The sequence below is a fragment of the Dipodomys ordii genome, unplaced genomic scaffold (assembly GCF_000151885.1).
Source record: "Dipodomys ordii isolate 6190 unplaced genomic scaffold, Dord_2.0 Scaffold228, whole genome shotgun sequence".
NCBI classification, from domain to species: domain Eukaryota; kingdom Metazoa; phylum Chordata; class Mammalia; order Rodentia; family Heteromyidae; genus Dipodomys; species Dipodomys ordii.
This window is the reverse complement of record NW_012267444.1, coordinates 1,135,330-1,159,037: the sequence shown is the minus strand read 5'-3', so window position 1 is coordinate 1,159,037 and position 23,708 is coordinate 1,135,330. Positions and strand designations below refer to the sequence as shown.

Genomic DNA, 23,708 nt, shown 5'->3' with positions numbered 1-23,708 from the left:
TTCAGCATTTAAAGACACATAATATTATGGCTTTACTGCTACTAGTCAGTATTTCCAAGAGCTCTTTTCTACAAATTTCTGAAACATTGGACCCTGGACCACTTTTCTCTTAAGTGTACATTATTATTGATTGGAATAGAAACAGTTGTGTGTATTCAAAATCAAAATCGCTGAGAATAAGTTCCGCTTAAGATCTTCTTAGTACATATCTTAAGTTTAAGACTATGTTTTTTATGTTTATTTCAAAGGTGATGAACAGGGGGTTACAGTTACATAAGTAAGGTAATGAGTACATTTCTTTGTAAACAGTTACCCCCTCCCTTATTTTCTCCTGCTTACCCCTTCCCACTCTCCTCCTTCCCAAGTTGTAAAGTTTATTTCCAACATAGTGTCTAGTAAGTACCATTGTTGCATTCATCCTTAGTCCTGCTGTTTCTGTGATTCTCTTTCCCATCCTCAGATCAGATAAACTTATATACCAGACAAAGGGTACAGAAAATTAAAACAGAAAAAAAAGAAATAACTGCATACAGGACATAATAAGAACCTCTTGTTTCCAATTCTTACAGTTCATTTTGATACACTTCCTTATATGTGGTCCTATACACTTAGCAATTCAGCTATTGTGATCCCTTGCTAAGAATATCATAGACATATTCTAATTATTACAAATGAGGGAAACCATGCAACCTACATTTCTTTGAGCCTGGCTTGCTCACTTAAATAAAATTTTTTTTACAGGTCTTTCCATTTCCTTATGAATGAGGCAATGTCACTCTTTCTGATGGAAACACAGAACTCAATAATGTATATATAACCACATCTTATTGATCTACTGAGGAGCATCTGGTTTGGTTCCTTAACTTAGCTATGGTAAATAATACTGCAATGAACATGGATGTGGTGGTAGCTTTAGTTTGGCCCTGTTTGTGATCATTTGGGTAAATGACCAGGAGTAGGATTACTGGGTCATAGTGGACTATATTATTTTTTTAAAAAGACTTTTAAAATCTATTGTTTCATAAGAATTGTGTGCAGAGTGAATGTTAAACTCAATATCATTTAACTGGAGGCCAACAGAGACTATCATATTGCACTTCTAATCAAAAAATAAATTGAACATAGCAGTAGGCTTACAGAAAGAAAGAATTAGATTTGATTAGATTAGCTTTAACCTGCCTGAAATAAAACTGTCTGCTTCCCTGTTACTTGTCAGTGTTTATAGCAGGTTTTGTCTACAAAGCTGCACTATTATTTCCAGCTGGTAAAAGGCAGCCATGCAGAAAAGACATTCATAAATGTCAGAAAAAGAGTAATTTTTTTTGCATTTCAAGGGCTTTGAAGGTCAAGTTCAGCCCAGTTAATGAAAGTAGAGTGATGGGTATTTGATAGCATGTTGTTTGCTGGTATATTTAGGCATATAATTTATGTGGCGTTAATGCACTTGTCCATCACTCTTAAGAACGCAAATGTCCTGGGAAGCTTTGATTTGTTTTTGTATATTTTGCCCACCTTTTAGATGACAAAAACTTCAAATTGTGATGATCAAAGAAGTTCAACTTGTTTAAAGCTGTTCAGTTTGTGGAGTGTGTAATTCCTTCCGGGTTCCTCTTCCTCTACTCTGGTCATCTCATCTAGTAGCTGTTCAATACCATACTGTAGAAGGAAGAACTGTGTAAAGAATGTTTGCAAATCAGTGAAACCTCTTGAGCTCACTCTGGAAGCCTTTAGTGAGATCTTTTCTTTCTCTTTTTCTTCTTCTTTGTCTTTATGAGACTTTATTTTTCCCTCACCAGGAGTCTGAGCAATTATAGTTTAAACCTTACGAAAATGGGGATATTCTTTTATACCAAAGAGCTCCTTGAAGATTTTTCTAACTAAGGAGATCCAGAAATTATATTCTTGTTTTTTGTTTTTGTTTTTTGTTGGTCCCGGGGATCCAAGTATAGTCTTTACTTCGAGATCTTGAGCCTTAGTACTACTGCATTTGGTTAAAGGTAGAGTTTGAGTGTTCATGTGTTTTGTGTGTGTGTGTGTGTGTGTGTGTGTTAGAAAGAGAGAGAGAGACAGACAGACAGAGCTATATAGAGACAAGGAGACAGAAGAAAGAGAATGTGTATATACACATTGAAAATGTATTTGCTACTCTGTTCAACTGAGTTGTATCATGATAAAGGATGGTTAGAGAAAAGGTAAAAAGTAGAGTAGACATTTATTAAACCCTCAATATGTGTTTGACATATACAAAAATATATGGAAGGAAAGCAGAAATTTATTTCTATGCCTCTGAGAATTAAATTAACATATGCCACAGAAGAAGAAAACATACAACTTCATTCAATTTAAATTTTACATGGTATTGGATCTTCATGAGAACATGACCCTAGAGACAGAGTTAAATAGTTACCTACTAATAGAGCAAATAACAGTAAATTGTGAGTACAGAGAGGAATTTAGATGGTTAACAGTGATTTTTCTCAGACTTCTTTGTGTATGTATGCTGGAACTGGTATTGCTGTCCCTTAGCTTTTTCACTAAAAGCTACCACTCTACTACTTGATCCATAGCTCCATTTCTGGCTTTTTGTGACTAATTAGAGATAAAGAGTCTCACTAATTTTCCTGCCCAGGCTGACTAACTTCAGACTATGGTCTTCATATTTTAGCCTCCTGAGTCTCTATAATTGCAGGTATGAGTCATCAATGTTTGATTCTGCTTGATAAAAATGTCAATTTTTTTGTATAAGAAGATATTTCATGTGGCATTCACATGGGAATTTATCACTTGTATCTAAGATATTAAAGGAAGATCAGAGATCTTCTTGTACATTCTGATTGTTTGTCTTCATGTAGGCAGCACAGTCTTTAAACTCAGGACCAGAGGAGCTCTCTCACTCCTCTCTTTCTTCTGTCTACCCACCGATTTGTCTACTTGGCTATTCATTCTTTAAGAATCTTTAAACAAACTGCCTGATGGTACAATAGGAAGTCTGGAGAAACTACCAAAGAAGAGATTTCTTCCCCCAGAGCCTGAGACAGAGTTTTCTTCTGAAATTTTGCATAGACAAAAAAAAAAAAAACCAAAAATAAGCCATGCAAGTTCAGTATCCCCGGGTCCAAAAGTCAATATCCAAAATACTGTTACCTCTACAGCATGATGCTCAGATTTTTGGATTAAATATTTTCAACTGATAAATCAATGCTAATGTTCCAACATTCCCCAAATTTAGAAATCTAATAAAACCCTTGTTGTCTAGAACATTTCTACCAAGAGATACTCAGGTATTTGAGGTTATCAAGCTGTGGAGAGTTTAATAAGAACCACAAGAATTGTACTACGTAAACCTGCCTCATTCCTCATGGAGAAGGGATTGGGAAAGCAAAGAAATGAGTTTGGATGAATAGCTCTTTCCTATGTAAGGAAAGAGCTTTTGTAGATGAAATACAATGACAAAGCATAGACACAACCTTATTTCACTTGAAGAGAAAATGGCCAATTGAAAATAGAAGTGTTTGAAATGTGTATTAGTTTGTGGAATTCTTGTTTGGGTGAAAAGAGGATGGAATCTACTAAAATGAACAAGGTATGATCTGTATTTAACCGAATCTTTATGATTGGTGGCAGAGGGGAGGTGAGATTTCTTGTAACATGTACTATTAGAAACTTGTAAGGTGTGCAGTGGTGTCTTACTCCTGTAATCAGAGCTTCTCAAAAGGCTGGGATTTGAGAATCACTTTTATCAAAAGCCATGCTGGCTAGGAAAGTTCCTGAGACTCTTATCTCCAATTAGCCACCAAAAAGCTGAAAGTGGAATTGTGGCTTAAATGGTAGAGTACCAGCCTTATGCTGCAAAGCTAAGGGATGACATCCTGGCCCTGAGTTCAAGCCCCAGTACCAGCACAGAAAAAAAATAATAAAAGGATCTCAAACCAAATTCCAGGAGAAACATGATGTAGTAGAATTTTTCAGGCCAAACTATCCTGAGCAAATTTTGTCCCTTGCATGGCAACTTCTAAAGCATCAAGGAGGCTATAGTGTGGCTGAGCCCCACATGAAACAAAACTTGGCCTTTTCCCTGAAAGTCAGCATAAATATTTGATAATGTCTACCTTCCTGTGAAGGGGCCTTCTCTAGTATCCCTTAGCAGGATTATTTGTTTTCTTAAGCTTTTCTTTATGTCCTCAAGGCAGATTCTAAAAGCTCTTAAAGTATTTTGATTTTTGAATTCTCACGAACGTATTTTTTTTCCTTTCACAGTAATTCAATACAAAAGGCAATAAAAGTGATATATTCAGAAGTATTCAGGACCTGCTATCAGTGCCACATGGGAATAAACTACTTTGCCAGTTGGCCATCCCATGGGAAAAACGAAGCACAATTCACGTAGAGGAAATACTGTGTGCAGTTTGCCTCTGTTTTGCTTGTATTGTCTGCTCTGCTGAAAGGCAGATTTTTTTTTTTTTTTGCAGATAAAAGCTGCCCTGTCTTGCTGAACTGCTCATCTATTTTACTTAGAAAGAAAAGGCTTTGTCAAAACAGAAGCAAAACCTGAGGTTTGCAGAATACCACCACCCTCCTCCCCCCAATAAAACATGTGCATATGTCAAAATATGCTAAGGATATGGGCCAATTTCATGCTCTGGAAAATTATCTAACAAATTTGGTGAAGATTGTGTCTAAGTGAAAAGGACTTACAGGTTTTCAATCATCCTTGTAGGAATGGGTGGTTAGGTGCTGGAGAAGAAGGAGGGCATGGTGCTCTTTCTCTTCTACCTACACTAAGGTGAGAGATTAGAACTCAAACAGGCACACTGTGCCGGTTCACCCTTTGCCCAAAACCTGTTCCTGTATCCTTGGGTGTTTCAGGCTTGTACAGGCCTCATTTCTAACTTTAAGCAGTTGAGAAAATTCAGCCATTGCAACCTATTTCTGCAAAGAATACCCATCATGGTTGGAACCCAGTGAGAGTTCTGGATACCAGAGCTGCAAGTTTTGTTAAAATATTCAGATTTAGCACAGACTAACTGCTCACCAATTGAGCATGTTTGTTAAATTTAGAGCAATAGCTCAATTTCTTCACAAACTATTTATTGGCAATTCTTTCTCTGGGAACTAACTTCATGCCTATTTTTATGATAATCTTTACTGAATAAATATGAATTTTTGGCTTATAGAATCAACAAATAATCTCCAGAGAAATTTTCATCTTTATGCAGTTCTATTTGAGATACAAAAAGATATTTTCCCCCTTTGCTTCAAAAATATACATAGAATGAAAATTCTTAACATCTTTTTGTTTTATGTAGCACTGTTTCCAAAAAGATTGCAAGTCTTCACAAAAGAGTGCAGGGAGTAGACATTTAAAATTCTCATTGTGATTGCTAAGGTTTTGTGGAAGTTGTTTGACCATGTGTATTAACCCATCAGTGGCCATCTACATATGAGAGAATGAAACTGATTTAGTATCTACAGCTGCATGAAAAAAATAATAGAAAGACTTGCTTTCAACCAAGAGTTAAAAAAGGAAATCTCATTCTCTGCAAACTTTTTCTCAGCAGGTGCAAATAGCTGCAATCAGGTAGGCTTAGGTAAGTGGCAGCTGCTATCTGCCAAGTTGAAAGATCACAAATTCTCACCCCATTTCTGTTTCAATTACATAGACACCAGCTTCAATTTGTGTGTCTATAGGCATGCCTAACTCAGTGATAAGAGTTGGGTCTGGACCCAGAATCCTGTGCAGAGCTGTACTATGAACTTCTTTTTATTACAGTTTCTTTCTTAGTTTCTTTCTGGCCAATCAGGGTTCCTGCATCATTGTTACAGAGTCATTAGACTAAGGAAACAGTAGAGCTTCTTAGAGAGATAGAGAAGTGCAGATGAATAAATCCAGGCTCTGAGAGGTCAATGGTGTGATTGTGGTCACATGGTCTACAGACATACTAGGCTAACTTCTGCCCATTTAACAAATGATAAATTGATTAGCATCTGCCTAGAGCATTTTGCTGAACAAATTCTGAAGTTGTATCCAGTATCTAAATCTAGATACTTAGGGAGATACGGTGCTGTGATTGATTAGCATTGTCTGTCTGTGAAGAAGGTGGGATATAGGGCACCTTATATTTACTGAATGAGGTTGATTGATAAAAGTAGCTTGGTAGTCATATAATTATTGTGTGAAGTATGCGTCTGTCATAACAAAGTGCCTGAAATCTTGAAAGGGTAGGAGAGCTTCACAAAAGAAATGACATTTGGATTTTGTCTTGAAGGATAAGTCAAAGTTACTGAGACAAAGGGGAGAGAAGGAAAGAAGGCATTCCATGAAGAAAGTATAGCTTTGTGAAAGGAACCTGGTATATTAATTTTTAAAAAATTAATGGTTATTAATTGCCTGCTATGTACTGGGCAGTAGGCTCTGGACACTTTTTGTGTTATCTCATTATTTAATTTTCATATTGACTATGATTTTTATAGATGAGGAACCAGAATAAGATGTTTAAGATAATAAGATGTTAATAAGCTGTTTTGCAACAGCTACTAAATAAAGCTGACAGTTTAATTGTTAAGTCTCCAAAGTAACAGATGGAGAAGTATGGAATAAGTTTGGATTTTTTAGATTTGAGTTGGTCTTAGGACATCAAGATTGAGATGCCCATTAAGCTATTAGGTATATGGCACTGATGGATCTGGGGGTGAGAAAAAGTATCAAGGACTTACTTATTGATAACAGACTTAGTGTATATAAGCTTTTGCTTAACAGTAGAGATCTTTCAGCCTTCATGATTCTAGCACAGACATCTTTAAATAATATATTAATATGCTTTATGTTCCAAAGTAGTTCAAATTACTGCCAATGCAATATTAAATCCCATATTGATAGTAGAACTGTTCTACTTAGAAATCCAAGTATTCCTGATACCACACTATTTATTCTTGTCATGAGACCTGTGTTCTGGCAAAACTCTGCCTGTGTTTCAGTGAAAGTCTCCTTAATATGTATACATAGCTCTGTGAAAGTTGAACTTTGACATGTGAGAGAACAGTTCATATTTCTTAGAGACACACTGGAAGGTGCTGTAGTTGATTTTCATGCACTGGGCCATGGGATATGCCTACATGTATGAGATGGTCTAACCCATGTTTTTAAAATGACTTGTTTTCTCATGGGAATAATTTCACCTTCTCATGGGAATAATTTCACCAAAACTAACAAACAAAGATGGTGTGTGTGTGTGTTGTGCTGGCCCTGGGGCTTAAACTCAGGTCCTTGCTGCTGTTCCTAAGCTTTTTGCTCAAGGCTAATGCTCTACCATTTGAATCACACCTCTACTTCCAGTGCTTTGGTGCTTAATTGAAGATCAGAGTCTCACAGACTTTCTTGCTTGGGCTGGTTTTGAATCTCTATCTTCAGATCTCAATTTCCTGAGTATCGAGGATTACAAGTGTGAGCCACAAGTGCCTAGTTACAAATGCTTTATGTACATTGAGAAACTCTTATGTCTTGAGCAGCTCCAATTCAGTTATCTTGTCTTTATGTGCCTGCGGTTATGAAATATTTGGGGTATGAGATGTGGGACAATATTGAAAGCAATCCAGTCAACCTTCCTGATTCTCTTAGTTCCTTTGAGGTTTGATGATGGTGATGCTGCTGCTGGTGATGGTCACTACAACTATGAAAATGATATCCTCATATTTAATTAATATGAAAGATGTTTTTCCATGTTTTTAAATATCAGAGAGTGGAGTGTGTCCAGATCAATATCACACTGCATTCCTTAAGAGATTTCAACATCCAGGCTCACGTTTGAGAACCGTAGGAGGAAGAACTCAGGAAATCATGGCTTCCATTTTCCAGCTTTGTGATGATCAGCAGCAAAGCTACTGTGAAACCAGATGTGAAAAATGATGTTGTACAAGAGAAGGACTTGGAGCAATCAGTTCAAAGAATGACAGAGACCTATTTTTAAGATGAAGTTGTTAGGATTGGAGAAAAACATAACCTACAATATAACCAGCAACAAATATGGAGGCAAAATGTCATGATAATCTAGGACAGGACAAGTCTGATTGCTTAAGGTTTCTTCTCTTCATATTTTAGAAGACTCCCACCCTCAGAAACCACTCACTACATGTTTCCTGGAGTGCAGCACCGCTCTAAGGAAGAGTGCTGAGATGGGTCTGTAGGAAGCACCAGATACCCAAGAGTTATCTGGACCTTGGAACAAGAATATTACCTCTAAATGGGACTTCCAGAGAGCTGTTTGATGAAGTATCAACTCATTGGTCTGATGAGCAGCAACAGGAGTAAAAATTCTCTTGTTGAGTTTGGTGGGGAGAGCACAGATGCTCTTCAGGTTATATGGAGCTGAACACATTACAGTTGAGTCAGGTGTTAGGTGAAAAAAAAGAGATTTCAACATGCTAAATGTTTAGACAAGATTGGTGATGTAGCATGTGATCACTTGGGAACACTACCCATCTGGCACCAAGTTTTAAATACTACTGGTAGTATAAACTTATGTCAAGAACTTGCATGAGTAACTGCTTTGTGGCTCATACTCATACAAAAGGAGAATATTCTTTTCCTTTCTTTTCTTGGTGTAACTTTCTGAATGGCAGATTTGAAGCTGGAATATTCTAACTCACAGTGAATAGTTATTTGATGTTTTAGTTTTTCTGCAAAGTTATCTTCTCAGACTCTCTAGCTTATTCCCTTTGTGTTTTAAGTAACAGTGAATAACAATTTATGGTGTCTTATAGTTGATGAAGTAGTCTAACAATAAAAGGTCACATTTGCTTAGTGCTTTTTTTTTGCCATGCAGTGCCCTAAGGGGTCTTTATATATAATAACTCATTTAAACTTTGCCAATCTCGTTAGATGTATACTATCCTTTTCTCCAACTTCAGGTAATAAGACAGTGTCACAAGAGACTAAGCCAGGTGGTTGAGGTTGTATATGTTGACTTTTTAGGGTACTCTGACTATGAAGGCTATAGGCCAGGCCCAGGTTAAAAAAAAAAAAAAAACTCATCCTGAGAAGTATTGGCATGGTACCGTACACTTGCTGAGGGCATAGAAAGGTGCTGCAAATTCCCCTCATCTCAGAAAGGAAGACCATTCTTGACAAAAGGGTGGGATACTTCTGTTATTCACTTCTTTCATGAGATTCAACTTTAAGTGTTACTGTCCTTTGACAAGAGTTGAGTTTCAAAAAAGCAGGAAATCTAGACTTTTCAATATATACAACAGAAACTATGTTGCTCTGAGCAGGCCGACTAGTTGATTGCCACTCTGATTTATACATTCTATCAGGAACTTCAATGGAGTTTCTCAGTGAAAAGTCCCATTTAGCAAATACTCAAGTTTCTTTTATTCTTTATATTTCCCATCATAAACTTCTCCCTCCAGCTTCCTCTCACAATCACATAAATTCCACACAGAAAGGAGGAAAAGAAAAGAATAATTTGTGAGGTTTTATTCCTTAGAGGAAAACACACTTTCCCTAATAACCTTAATATGTAACTTTTCAGATAATTTAGCAATTCTATTTAGAGAACAACAGCTCCTCTGACTTTTCTTACTTAATTTATTCTTTCATTGCTTCCCCAGATATTTACTGTCTCCTATGCTTGAAATAGACACAGTGTTTAGTGCTAACATGAGAGATGTTTCTAAGGTTTTATTCACTTCTTCAAGGAATTCTCAATAACAATATTTAAGAAAAATATTACCCTCTTATTTTTCCTGTATTCTCCTTTTCTCTTCCATCCTTTTCTATTCACTCTTTTCTGCCCCATTCATTCAAATACCAGGACTCAGGAGGAATGAAGAAAGCTTTAGGGATAAAACATTATTTCATTGAGTTACTTTGGAACTTGTACGTGGAGTGGATGGAAAATAGGAGGCAGGAAAGAACACAGTGAACAAAGTCATGGGATCTCTGTAATAAAAGGCGTTTGGAAAATGGTGAAGAGTTCAACAGGACACAGGGAATACATGGAAGGTAGAGAAAGGAGAGGAGATCTTCAATTATGCATCTTTCTGGTCTTATGTCAAGTGACAGTTTAGAATATGCTTTAAGAAAAGAGACACTAGCCAGGCACTGGTGGCTCATGCCTACAATCCTAGCTACTCAGGAGGCTGAGATCTGAGGATCACAGTTCAAAGCCAGCCTAGATAGAAAAGTCTGTGAGACTCTTATCTCCAATTAACCATTAGAAAACCAGAAATGGTACTGTGGCTCAAGTGCTCAAGACAACTTGCCTTGAGCTAAAGAGCTTAGGGACCTCACCCAGGCCCAGAGTTTAAGCCCCATGACAGACAAAAAACAAAACAAAACAGAAGACAAACAAAGAGAAAGAGATGCTATATAATGTAAGAGTGTGTAAATAAGGTGCTACTGGCTAGCCGGTAGACATAGCTACTCAGGAAGCTGAGATCAGAAGATTATGGTTTGAGGCCAACCATGACAGAAAAGTCCACCTGACTACATCTCCAATTAACCAGCAAAAAGCTAGACTGTAGTCATAAATCAAATGGTAGAGAATTAACCATAACAAGAAAGGTGAGCAATCATGGAGTCCCAAGTCCAAGCCCTGGTATTCACACACACACACACACACACACACACACACACACACACACACACACAGATGAATATATAGATTCACATAAAAACAAGAGGTCCTACTTAATGATTGCATTATTCTCATCAGTCACCATCATCATTCTCAGGCCTTGGCCAGGATTTCCTCCTTAATGATACTAGGACCATCAGAATGTCTGCATCTGTTCTGCTTCTGGTCCATTTTTGTGTCCTAGACTCCTTGACAATGAGTTAGATTCAAAGATACAAACTTATCACTTAAAAATGAAATGATTAGAAGCAGGTGTTTGCAAAATACAGGTGCCAATGAAGATTATTAGGTGACTAAGAATGAAAACAAAAGCACCTGATCTGATTACTTGATAATTTTCTCTGTCTCTGGTTAGTTAGTATCTTAAGAAAATTCCCAGGGAGGGAGAGAGGAGGAACTTAGAGAAGGTGACAAGTGGGCGGGAGCATGTTTCTTCACATAAGAATAATGGTTTAAAGGAAAAGAAAAATAATCTCAGCACCATCTAACCCAGTTCTTTTCATCATGAGAATTAACCATTTGGATTAAATATCTGTGTATCAGCCATACCACACCATGAGAATGTAAGAGCCTTCATTCTGCTTCTTCAGCATACATCTCCAAGTTGTATTTCTGAAGAGCTTTGATTTCTTCCTGTACAGAGGGCACATACTGAGGTAATATGATAAATAGGAACAGGCAAAAGGAGATAAACATGTTTTTGTTTATTATTAAACAAAACTAACCCAGTGAGAATTTAGTCATAATCACTTTCATGTGATACCAAAACATGTTTATAGAATAAGTCTGGCCAGAAAAACCTAAAGCTTAAGTAAAATAAGAAAATGTACCAGCATATTAAACACTCTAGGGATTTTTCATTATGGTTTTAGTATAGGTGTTAGAAAATCACTGTGACCTATTATATCTTCTGAGAATCTCATAACTACTCAATAATGTTAACTTTAACTTCTCTATTATGTTTTCATCCATAGGAAATCTTCCATGGGTAAAAAACTTCCTGAGAGGGGCTGGGAAGGTGGTTCAGTGGTAGAGCGCTTGCCTTGCATATTTGAGGCCCTGGGTTCGATTCCTCAGCACCACATAAGCAGAAAAAAAAGCCGGAAGTGGCGCTATGGCTCAAGTGATAGAGTGCTAGCCTTGAGCTGAAGAGCTAAGGGACAGCGCCCAAGCCCAGAGTTCAGGCCCATGACTGGACCCCCCCCCAAAAAAAAAAAAAACTCCCTGAGAAAATTTCAGCCATTTATGTTTCTCCTTTAGGGCTAGATTTGTGTATGGAAGAATTTGTATGACAACAGCACCCATGAGATCTCTATTGTCCTGATGTTTTGTTTGTTACATTAAAATTTTTTACTTACTGTATACATATCTGACATTTTGGCACCTATCCCTATTCTTACAGCAGATTGCAGTGATGAGCATATCTTATTACTTTTAAATTTTATGGAACTACCAACACCTTTTGCTATTTAAATTTTATTAGAGCACAGCCTCTGGAGTTAGAACATCTGAGTTCAAGTTTCATCTTAATCATTTCCTTAGTCTGAGGTCTTCGGTAATGTGGGAACCTCTGTGGGGACTGTGACTGGCGGCGTGATATTTGACTGGTGTTTGAATGATACCAGTGGAAAACCCTGGTTGTGTGAATGTTTGACATTCTGCAGTAATCCTGTCACCAGACAGGAGGAATTCCCTGCATTTACTTCTCTAACTGATTCCTGGCATCCTGGTTCTGTTACAGAAACTGCCTACCTCAGTACTTCTTGATTTCGTGTTATCTACTCCTTGGAATGTGCCCTTTTATTTTTTCCTTAATTCCCTTAAGTTATCACTCCCTACCCCTTAATGTTAGCCTATAAAAGTAGAGTTTGGGTGTGGGTTAATCTATTCCTCCCTTCATGGTAGTTTTGGATTCTTATTTAATATAAAATTATTAAATATGACATATCACTACTGGGCATTTCTTTATTCATTACCTTGAAATCTGCTGGTTAGAACAGGCAGGGAAAGTTATTCAACTTCTCTATAACTTTCTTTAGTGGGAAAAGTAACCCTTATATAGTATGCTATGACTGACAAAACTCATTAAATATTATCTTTTGTAAAGGTAAGAATTATTCATGCATTTGTACTCTACTTGGACACAATACTCTTATTAGTTACCCCTAGCAGAGGAAGAAACCCATATCTCTGAAAGCAATAATTGATGCTTTCATACTAGAAAAAGGAATGCAAGTTTGAGATAGCTCATGAGATAGCTTGAACTTTCTCACTTTCCCATCCATCCATAGGCCACCACCTCTAGAATGAACTTTCCACATCTAGGTCTATTCCACATCTAGATCCGTTTTCATCTACAGTGTGAGGGCAGACTGTCGTGGTGTATATATAGACTTTTCATGATTATGTTCCTTCCTTATACTGTAGCTCTTGTCCTTCCTCCATGTTTAAGCCTATTATTTCTTTACAATTTCATCAGCTTCCTAGACTCTCACTTGTGATGAAGTGTCTCATGTTGATCTTGGTCAACATTCGCTAATCTCACATTGATAATCTCAATGATTCCCTTAGCAACTATACAGTATAGGGTTGCTTTTGATAAGCAACTGCATAGATCCCATCCATGAGGACATCCCACCTTTTTATTGCTCTCCTACCCCACAACAAATCAATGAGATTTCCCCCCAGAGTCCAATATAGTTTAATAAATAGGATTCAGATCACTGCTTTAACAGATAAAAAAACAAATGAAAGTTTTATTTATATACTCTCTGCTTTGCTAATTCATCTGTATGTAAATGGCTAGAAGTTTTATTGTATTCAGGGAGATTTAGAGTTGGCCAGTGGCACAAGATAGATATGCATTGATAATATGATTTTTATGCGGAAGAATTCATATTTGATAAGATCACAAACAATAGGAAGGGATACAACAATGTGTGTGGTAACTGAATAATAATATAATAATAATGTAATACGGTTGGCATTGTATTTTAAATTTATCATTTGATAAATAATGTCATGTAAAGAAAAGTTAACACCTGTTACCCTGGTGCACAGCTACTTCAAGTCATTAAATAATACTATAGAAATATATTTTCCTATATAATATATTATGTAGAAAAAACATATCTTTATTCTATTATCACTTATGAAAAAGAAAATTCAAAACATTGAACAACCAACTGGATTGATAAAGTCTTTATGGTGAATGACAAATTCTGTGGTAGAAAAACATGCATAAAATTTATGTAGATTGCAAAAATACTGTGTCCAAATCTCTGCAACTGTGTGTTCTTCCCACCTCATGAATTCCCCTTGGTTTCATTTTGAAATAGGGATGTCTACACTAAAGTCTCATAAATTATATTCCAACTCTAAAGAGCAAGCAATTGGAATGTCACATTTTTGATGCATATTTTCTCAGCACAAAGGGGATTAAATTCTAAATGTCTCAGCTGTTAAAGGTCCCTTTAGATTTGCCCAAAATGAAGAACAAAGAAGGAGAAAGCTTTCCCCATAGCAATTCATCAGATCTATTGGGCACAGTGACATCCTTCCACAGCTTCTATAGATGCATTGCACCAAATAGTTCAAGGGTTTGCAGGTGCTTGGGATATTTGAGAAACAGATTTGTCTGATTCCTATCATGAAATTTTCATGTCCCAATCAGTGTTTACCAATTGGCCAGTACCCATCAAGGATCTCACAATTCCCAATTATATCATAATTGTGCCTGGATTGTGCTCTGCTTTTTCCATCCATTTGATTTAATGTGCCTATTTCTCATCTTTGGAGAATGACTGTTTATTATGTTTATGTCTGATTTTTTGCAGTGTGAAAAAATATTGAATTATTTTATGTTATAAACTGATAAGTACTTATATTGATTTCTCTAGCTTAATTGTAGTTGTTTGAAGAGATTCTGACTCCTATATAAAGGCAGCAGTGTACACTTCCATAGACAGAACACAGATATCTCAGGTCAAATCGCCTAATTTTGAGGGTTTCTGGACTTAAAACTGCTACTAGAACATGCCATTCAGAAGGAATTTATTGATGGAAAAAATCAGACAACTGGAAACAAAGTATTGTGGTACATGTCAATTTCAAATATACTGAAATAATGCATTTTCAGTTGATTAGAAAATGAATAATATTTTAGAATTATAAGATGTGGCATTGCATCCATTTGTCCATTCATTACCCTAATGTATAGTAGATAGGACTGATAATTACATCTCACTTAATGCATTTGTGCTTATTAGTTTTGGTTTTATGGTTTGAAATCTTGTCTACCAGCCTCTCGTACCACATAGAGTCTATGTAGTCTTCTTACCAAATAAAGGTTTCTGGTCAAATTAAAACTGTCAAGTTGTTATTCCTCTGGTTAGTATACCATTCCCTTCTCCTCACTATCTCCTTGCTATCTCATTCTTCAGGACTCCACTTCAATACCATTACCCCAGACAAGCATTTCCACAAATGTCCCTCCTGTAGCTCCCAGACCTGCCCTTTCTCTGGGCTCCGAAAGCACCCTGTGCATAGTCCCCTTTAGTGTTTCATTTTTTTCCTCCTCCTCCTCCTCCTCCTCCTCTTCCCCCTCCCCCTCCTCCTCCTCCTCGTTTAGTTGTCTGGCATTTATAGTTATGTTTCTGTTTCTCTTTCTATACAGAATATGGTCTCAATGAACAATTTCAACTTAAAGTTGTGAAAACATCCATGATGAACATGCACAGTAGTACTTTTCTAACACAGAGATGTTATATGATGGATAGACTTCAAAGTGTCTCATCCAAGGTTTGCTTTGCAGTTGCTGAAGGTCAAGGTCAGGCTCTGACAGAAGTGACTTCCAGGAGAACCACATGTGTGTTCAGTTTCCTTGTCTTTGCCATCTGGAGCACAGCATGTGCTTTCAGTTTTACCTTTTCTAGTAAAATTTCAGGGTGATTTTATGTTGGTACTATGAGAATACTTTCATGCTGAACAAGAATACAGCAACACAGAAAGGGTAAGAGTCAGGTTGAGACAACATGACGGAAGTTAGACTGAGGTCTGAGCTATAAAAGGATACCTCCGCCCAGTGTGAATTCAGTTCCAGGTGGAGGGCAGAGAGGTGGGTGCTGGGATTCACTCTCAGTTATTGCTCTTCCACCCTCTCTGCACTCATGACTTGGTTCCTTTTGATAGACATAGGAAGCAGACATGGATTACCAGCGAGTAGGCTTTTAAGACTGTGATTTTGTTTTGTTTTGAAGTTTCTCTCAAAATGGTTGGTTTAGTTTCTTCTCATGTATGCATTATGTATGTGTTGCTGCTTGTGATCAGAAGATTCAGAAAGGCCCTTTGTGCCTTTGTCCCTCAACCTGTAGCCAATGCAATGCAGTTCAGCAGCTAAGAGAAAGAACAGAGTCACGCTGTGCTCTGGAATAGGCAAAAGCAAAGATTCCATCTGGTTCTCCTTCAAAGCATGCTGCTGCTTTGTATCCAGCTACAGTATGCTGACAAAAAAAAAAAGTGAAAAGGTTCTTACTTGTTTACTTAATGGGTGACTGGCCTCTTTGCTTTTATTTAGCCATCTGTTCTGGTCTATGTCCTTTTAAACTTGTAAGATCCATCACCTCATTTAAGCTGTTACCTTGACACACTGCAATGTTGTGGACATAATGATTCCACAGAGGAGCAAATTAAAACGGTTTTTCATGATTAGAAGGTTAAATGAGGTAAGGCTGTGGTAGTTAGTGGTGAGATAAGGGGTTTTGAGGAGGCAGAGCTCAAGGGACTTTTAGGTGATTAGAAAATTACACTGGCTAGACAGAGGAATGTGAGTTTTACAAATTACAGGAACTGAGCAAGAATGAAGACTTTCTTTTAGGGGTCTGACTTCTGGGAGCTGATTGTGCTACTTGGGCAGGGCTGTGACCCTTGGGCCCAGGGAGGATGTTGGGCCATGTTTGGGTTTCTTTTCCTCCTTGGGAGATTCAGTGAGGAGAAAATTCAAGCAGATTCCCCCTGAAAATGGCCAGCTCTAAACATAACACTGATACAAAAATATGCAGTTATTCTCAGAAAGTTATTTGGCTTTCCTTAATTAAGTTCAAAGAGTAATCCCAGGTCAAACTCAACTTCATAATGGAATAGTTCGCTCTGTCTACCCTGCACTTTACAGGAGAGTTTTTCCTAAGGTCTATCTTTTGCTCTTTCTTTTTACTTTTACCTTGATCTAGATCTTACTGACCTACGAAGCCAAGGCTTCATTTTCTTTGAGTCATCAAGAGATTCCTGTTTTCATCCCTCTGGTTTCTCCCGATATGATCGAATATTATTGCCATTTCTTAGGCCCCAAGTCTCTGAAGGTCATGTCTGCCATGTTTGTTCCATCTGAAGTCAAATTCTCTTCCTCCCATCTAAATCGCATCTCTCATGCTTTTTCTTATTGTTCTGTTCCTTCTCCCTGATGTAATTTCCATCCCTCATTTCTCAGTCCTCCTAATTACTTCTTACCTTTACCCTCTCCCTATTCCAAAGCATGATAAACACTCCTGTTTGATTACCTCTATTTACTGATACCTTTCCAAAAAGAAAATGAATGAATAGAAAAGAAACTTTTGCTTTTCCTCATCTGGAAAATTATACATACTTCTTAGTTTGGTATCTGAAAGAGTCCATCATAGTGCTAACATGATCATTTGTGTTTCTAGACTTTTCTCTTTTATGCTGCACTGCAAGACAAATTATTCTGTGCCTACGGAAGACCCCTTGCTTTCTTATCCTCATGCCTGTGTTCTCTGTCTGGAAAGCTCAGCTGACACATCCCTACTAATTAAAAATTGTGCATTTTGTTAAGAGAAATCTGTTTCATCTCTGCTCTCTCCTATTCCAATCAGATGCAGTTGTTACAGCTTTCATTCCATGGTAGCATATATAGGGGAAGATTCTTACATTGTTCAGCATGAAATAACTCCTTTAGCATTTCTTTTTGCCAGCCTGGGGCTTGAACTCAGGGCCTGGGCACTGTTTTTTTTTTTTCTCAAGGCTAGCACTTTACCACTTGAGCCACAGCGCCACTTCTGGCTTTTCCTGTTTATGTGGTGCTAAGGAATATAACCCAGGGCTTCATGCATGAAAGACAAGCACTCTACCACTAAGCTACCTTCCCAGCCTCTCCTTTAGCATTTTGAATCCAATAAGACAGAAGAGTTTTGGGCCCATAAGGGTGCTATATACAAAAGCATAGAATGATAGAGAAAGTGTCTATAATAACGTGAAAAATCAATTAATTCATCTATGTATCTCTCTGTGCAACTATGTATGAATGAATGTATGTATGTATGTATGTATGTATGTATATATCCATTTATCTGTCTATCCATCCATCCATTTCAATCAAGTGTTTATTGAATGCCTATGGTGTATAAGGGTTGAAGGATTATTTTAAGGACAATGAGATAGATATAGTATATCTGTGATATGATATAGTATAATCCAGTTTTCCATAAATCCATAATCACATAGAAAAAGATCATATAATTATGAAATAAAAAACAAACATACTAGAATTACCTTTAAATATGGAAAAAGGGGGAATTCTAATTTGATATAGTATAAGCAGGTTGAGGATGAAAGGATGGTGGAGAAGAGGGAATTGAACCATAGAAAAGGCTTTATCTAAATTTGATTTCATTTGATAAGAGGATGCAGTGAATATAAGGATAAATGGAATGGTGGAAAGAGAAGAGAAGCAGACCAGAAAACTATTCTGCTTGCTTTCAGAGGGCTATCCTGAAAAAGCAGCCTGCTCACCAAATGATTATTTTCGGTTGCCGAGTTAAATATATTAAATGGTGGAATCCTGTGATCCTTATGAAAGAAAAAGGAGAGGACTAAAGGAACCCCTTCTGTGACTGTTCTTATTTAAATTCATTCTTTTTTCTCTTCTTTTTTTTAATGTTTTATAGAGAAAGTCAGTGATTGCAGTAAGCTTTGTAGCGGCATTCCTCTTCCTGCTGGTTGTGCGTCTTGTAAATGAAGTGAATTTCCCATTGCTCCTAAACTGCTTCGGACAGCCTGGTACAAAGTGGATACCATTCTCTTACACATACAGGCGGCCCCTTCGGACTCATTATGGATACATAAATGTGAGGACACAAGAGGTAAGACTTCAGAGGGTTACCTAGCATTTGAGTATCTATGGTAACATGATTTTTTAGGAGCAAGGTGGCTTCTAACTCACTGCCCTTACTTCTTATTTCCTAGAGAGATTCTATGACAACTCTTTTCTTATTCTTAGACACTTAATTGATGTACACACACACGTCTAAAGTTTGTCACATCTTCCTATACCAAATCATCCAATTCACTGGCTTCATATGGAGTTGAGGTTGCAATTACTTGTTTTCCTAGGGATTTGTGGCATAATGTACATATCTCTCCATTTAGACACTCTGATCAGCCGTTACCAGCTGGAGAACTGACTGGCTTTATTTCCTGTAGGTCAACTGGTTGGGGACAACTCTTTATAGAGGACCTTCAGAAAAGCATTTGTTCTTTAAAACTCTATAATCCTTAGACCTGGAGCTAGAAAAGACCAAGCTGATTTTAAAATTTGCAGTAGCTGCAGAGATAATGGGATTTAAAGAATTTCCAAATGTAAAGGGGTTAAAATCATTTAAATCCTATAATCATGAAACTTTAAATCTTTGTAGCTGTTGGTAGCACAGAAAAGGATGGCTATATATTGACAACCAGAAAGTGCATTGTGTGATCACTTTTGTTGTTGTTGTTGTTGGTCATGGGGCTTGTCACTTTTGTCATCAAACATTTGTGTCCTGAAGTAGAGCAACAAATGATGAACCTCACAAAATACATGAAGGACACACAAGTAATTATTACAATTGTTTTCATTATTCATTTCTGTGGAGTAGATTAAGTGTCAGGCTCATTTCTATAGATGCAAATGCCAGGCCTGTTTGAAGGTGTTGGTACAGGGCAAGCACCAGGGTGTCTGTATGAATGGAGAGAGTTTCAGGATACAATTTCATTGAGAAGTTATTTTCTAAAGATCCTGGACGGGAGAGTCAAACACAGAATGCTACCCATGTTCTGAGAGCAATTCCTAGTTCTCAGAGAGATATTGACAACTGGCTTAGCCTATCCCACTTTGTGAGCAATATCATACCTGAGCAATTGCTTCTAGTTCATTTGACTTTCTGAAAATTGTTCTTGAGTCTGAAGAATTTACAGACTTTTTATTAGATCATTATAGTTGGGGGTAAAAGGCACTATTAATAACATAAATTCCTAGGAGTCTTGCCTTATGTTTGTCCTTTAATTGTTTTTAAATTAATTTTAAGTGTCTATTGTCTGAATATGTTGAGTGTCATAATCAGTTGATTACCTGTATGAAGATATGTCTCTTAGAGAACAGTTTCTCTCACTCTTGCCTTTGTTCCTTTTATTTCTGGCTGCCATTTGATATTCTATAACTCTACAGTACAGTTAATCATTTCACAAGTGCCCATCACAGCCTGAAAATGAAACATGTGACTAAAGTCTTTCATGAATTGCTCTCATAAGAGAAATTCCACCAAATATCAAACACTTGTAATTTATTTGAATACTTATGAAATATTAAAGGAAAAACTTGCCCAGGGATGTGATTATTTAATTAGTCATATGGAATGTCTTTTAATAGAGTTTTTAACACAATGACTTTACCAAACAGAACATTATTTTCCTTCTGCACAGATTATTTATTGATAGGAAATATGATTGCTGGAAAGAGTTCAGATATAGTATTAGTTCCAACACTTAGTTGCACTTATAAAAGCCCTCCAGGGTAAATTTCTCAACCTCTGGGTCTCAATTTTATTGTGTCCAATATTCAGATGGGAGTATCAACTTCATAGTTGCTTACGTGACTTAAAGAGAACAAAGTGCATGAAGTGCTTGACTCTAAACTGATTGTCACTGAATGAGTTTCTTTTGCTTCCCTACCATGTATACCACTATGGTATGAAGTGCTTGAAATGTATGGCTCATTCCAGAATACTGAATTCCAAATGCTAGAATTTACATTCAAATCTTAACCATCCTGGATTCAGGACAATAAGCATGCAAAGAGCTGCTAAAACACATTAGTTATTAGTGCTTTGCAAGCTAAAACCACTATGAGAAAAGTAAATTAAACTACAGAGAAATATCACCATGCATTAAATACTAGAAGGGCAACAATTTAAGAAGTTTGGTAATACCTAGTGTTGGTGAGGATACAGAACCACAAGAATTCTTGTATACTAGTAGAAACAGTATAAAGTGGATAAAGGATGTAATTATCACAGAGCTGGGTTTAAGGCAGCATTGTTTCTCCCTATTGAGATCATGGCAATTTTAAATAAAAGAAATTAGCTTCAGACTAGGTTTTTTGTTTTGTTTTTGTACTTTCCTATTATGGGCTAAGTGATGTTATTTTTTTTTCTTGTGTGACCTGGTGTGAAGACATAGCTCCAAGCTTACTGTCTGCACTTATTTACATTTTCTGTTGAGAAAGAGAATCAAGTTTTGACAATCCAAAGAATGAGACAACCAGATCTTTCTAGGTCAGTAGGAGTGTCAGATTCTTCCCAAGATCTGATAAGAAAACCATAACATGCCAGAGCTGAGGAGCTGAAAGGGATTCTGGTTTTGGAGAAGGGTTCCTTGTCACATGGGTCCCAAAGAGGTGTGAAGTGAGAAGTGTGGGCTGTCCAGAACACAGAATAGCAGTGGTGCATAGGACTGTGCTTTTAATGGCTTAAGAATTTAATGAAGCTAAAGCATGGCTAATTTTAAAATGGGGACATTGGATAGTCTACAGTAGATTAAGTAAGAAGAGCATTGATCACTGTGACAGACAGGTCACACTTGCCTAATTAAACATACACATCACATATTGATGTTGCAATAGAATTTCCCAAATTGTGGTTATAGGAACAATTAAGGAATGGAGCTGACATTCTTGGCAATGAAAACACACACTGTACAGATTCAAGTGAATGTACACATGTAACTAAGGCTGACTTGAGTGGTTTTTCTATATTTGGGAATATAGGCTTTGGATTTCATATAGGCATAGTGAGAGCAATTATAAGCAAATTTGTGTTGCCCAAATTTCAAACTGATCAATTTAATTGTTAATTAAAATCTGAATATCCTCATTTGTGTAATCATAAAGCGAAAGAAATTTCAACTATGCAATTGCTTTAGAAAAAGAAACAACTAAATTAACATATAATAAAGATTACTTATTCAACATGTGCATATTGGATTCATCCTTTTAAAGATAATTTATTGTTTTTCTAAATACACAAGACATATATTCGTTGAGTTGAAAAGAGATGATTATGTTTTTATTCTGTTTGTAAAGTAATAGCTCTCAATCAATGGGCAAATCTCAGGGCAGTGAAGTATTGAAGGAGTGGGTCAGATAGCACTTTGGGAATGGAAGGACCACAGAAGCTTTTGTCCTAGAGAGGAGACAAAGGCTAGGGAGAAAGATTTGTATGTGACAGAAAGTAAATGTAGAGTTGGGAAAAGACCCAAAGTTAAGCCAGAATATACATAGTACCTTTTCCTTCAACTAATGTGTATGCTGGAAATCAGGTTGCCTCACATCTTGTAGATCCAGTTCCAGTTCTTAAGTTTCATTTCTTTGGATTTTTTTGTCTGTCGTGGGTCTTGAACTCTGGGCCTGCACTATCCCTGAGCTCTTCAGCTAAAGGCTAGAGCTCTGTCACTTGAGCCACAGTGCCACTTCTGTTTTCTGGTGTTAAATTGGAGATAAGAGTCTCATAGACTTTCCTGCCCGGGATGGCTTTGAACCATGATCCTCAGACTTCAGCCCCCTGAATAGCTAGGATTACAGGCTTGAGCCACCAGTGCCCAACCATTTCTCTATCTTTTATTGGTGACAGCAGCTTAACATCTGTATGGGCAGGGGAAACTTACATATTTTCTAAACTTCATTGTTTCTTTTCTTTTGTTTAAAAAATTAATTTTATTGTCAAGAAGATGTACAGAAGGGTTACAGTTACATACATAAGGTAGTGAGTACATTTTCTGTTGAACTTGTTACCCCCTCCTCATTTTTTCCCACTTTCTCCCTCCTTCTCCCCACTCCCAAGTTGTATAGTTCATTTCCAACATATTATCTTGTGAGTTGTTGTATTGGTTCGTTGTATCTGTTGTATTGGTTTGCCCTTTGTCCTTTGTTTCACCATTTTATTGTTCCCCTTCTCTTCCCTAATTCAGATAAATATATATACAATACCCAGGTTATCAAATCAAATACAGTGACAACAGGGGATAAACCACACAAAAGAAAAAAGAAATCACATATTACATTTCATTCTACTTCTGTGACTCATTTTCTGGCTGGCTACCTACCCGTGGACTGTTCCGGGTTAGTCACTTCCAATAAACCTCTACTCTATGCACCCCTCATATGACCTTTGACCAAGGAGTTTCTGAGGCACTGCCTCAAGACCTAACTTTCAGATGCATGAGTATATGTAGGACCATCTGATCAGAATTAAATTTTCTCTGGGATATACAAAAAACTCAGAAAATACATTCATTACATAATTATGACCTAAGCTATGAATGGCATCCATAGAAAGGAAAAGAACACACTCACACACACCTGCAAGACAGTAATACATATACACACATCCTGAGCCCAGTCATTTTTGAAGTCAGCAAACCCTCAATTGTGGTTTGTCTGTATAAGCTTAATTCCTTTATCGCCCCAATTTGCCATTTTTGAACATTCGCCACTTACAACCTAAAGAGTCCTAGTTAATACACTGTATTCATTTTACAACAACCACTACCACCAAAATTCATTAAACACATTTGTACCTGAGGATGAGGGCCATGTTCCAAACCGATCCTTTCAAATCTGCTGGGACGCTAGCTGAGAACTAATATTTACCAGTTGGCTTAGGGATGACCAGGAATCACTGCTGTCTACCTTTCTGCTTAGGAATATGTTGCTTAGTAAACTAGCTTATCCTTTCAATATGAATAAGGTCATAG

General features: G+C 37.1%; 1 protein-coding gene across 1 annotated transcript in view; it reads left to right on the top strand.

Annotated features, from left to right (window-relative positions):
* Positions 1-23,708, top strand: part of St6galnac3 (ST6 (alpha-N-acetyl-neuraminyl-2,3-beta-galactosyl-1,3)-N-acetylgalactosaminide alpha-2,6-sialyltransferase 3) — a 555,425-nt gene that overhangs the window by 198,483 nt on the left and 333,234 nt on the right. Inside the window, exon 2 of the mRNA XM_013035881.1 lies at positions 18,593-18,787. Within this exon, the coding sequence (XP_012891335.1) occupies positions 18,593-18,787 (195 nt within the window). The remainder of the gene's footprint in view (positions 1-18,592; positions 18,788-23,708) is intronic.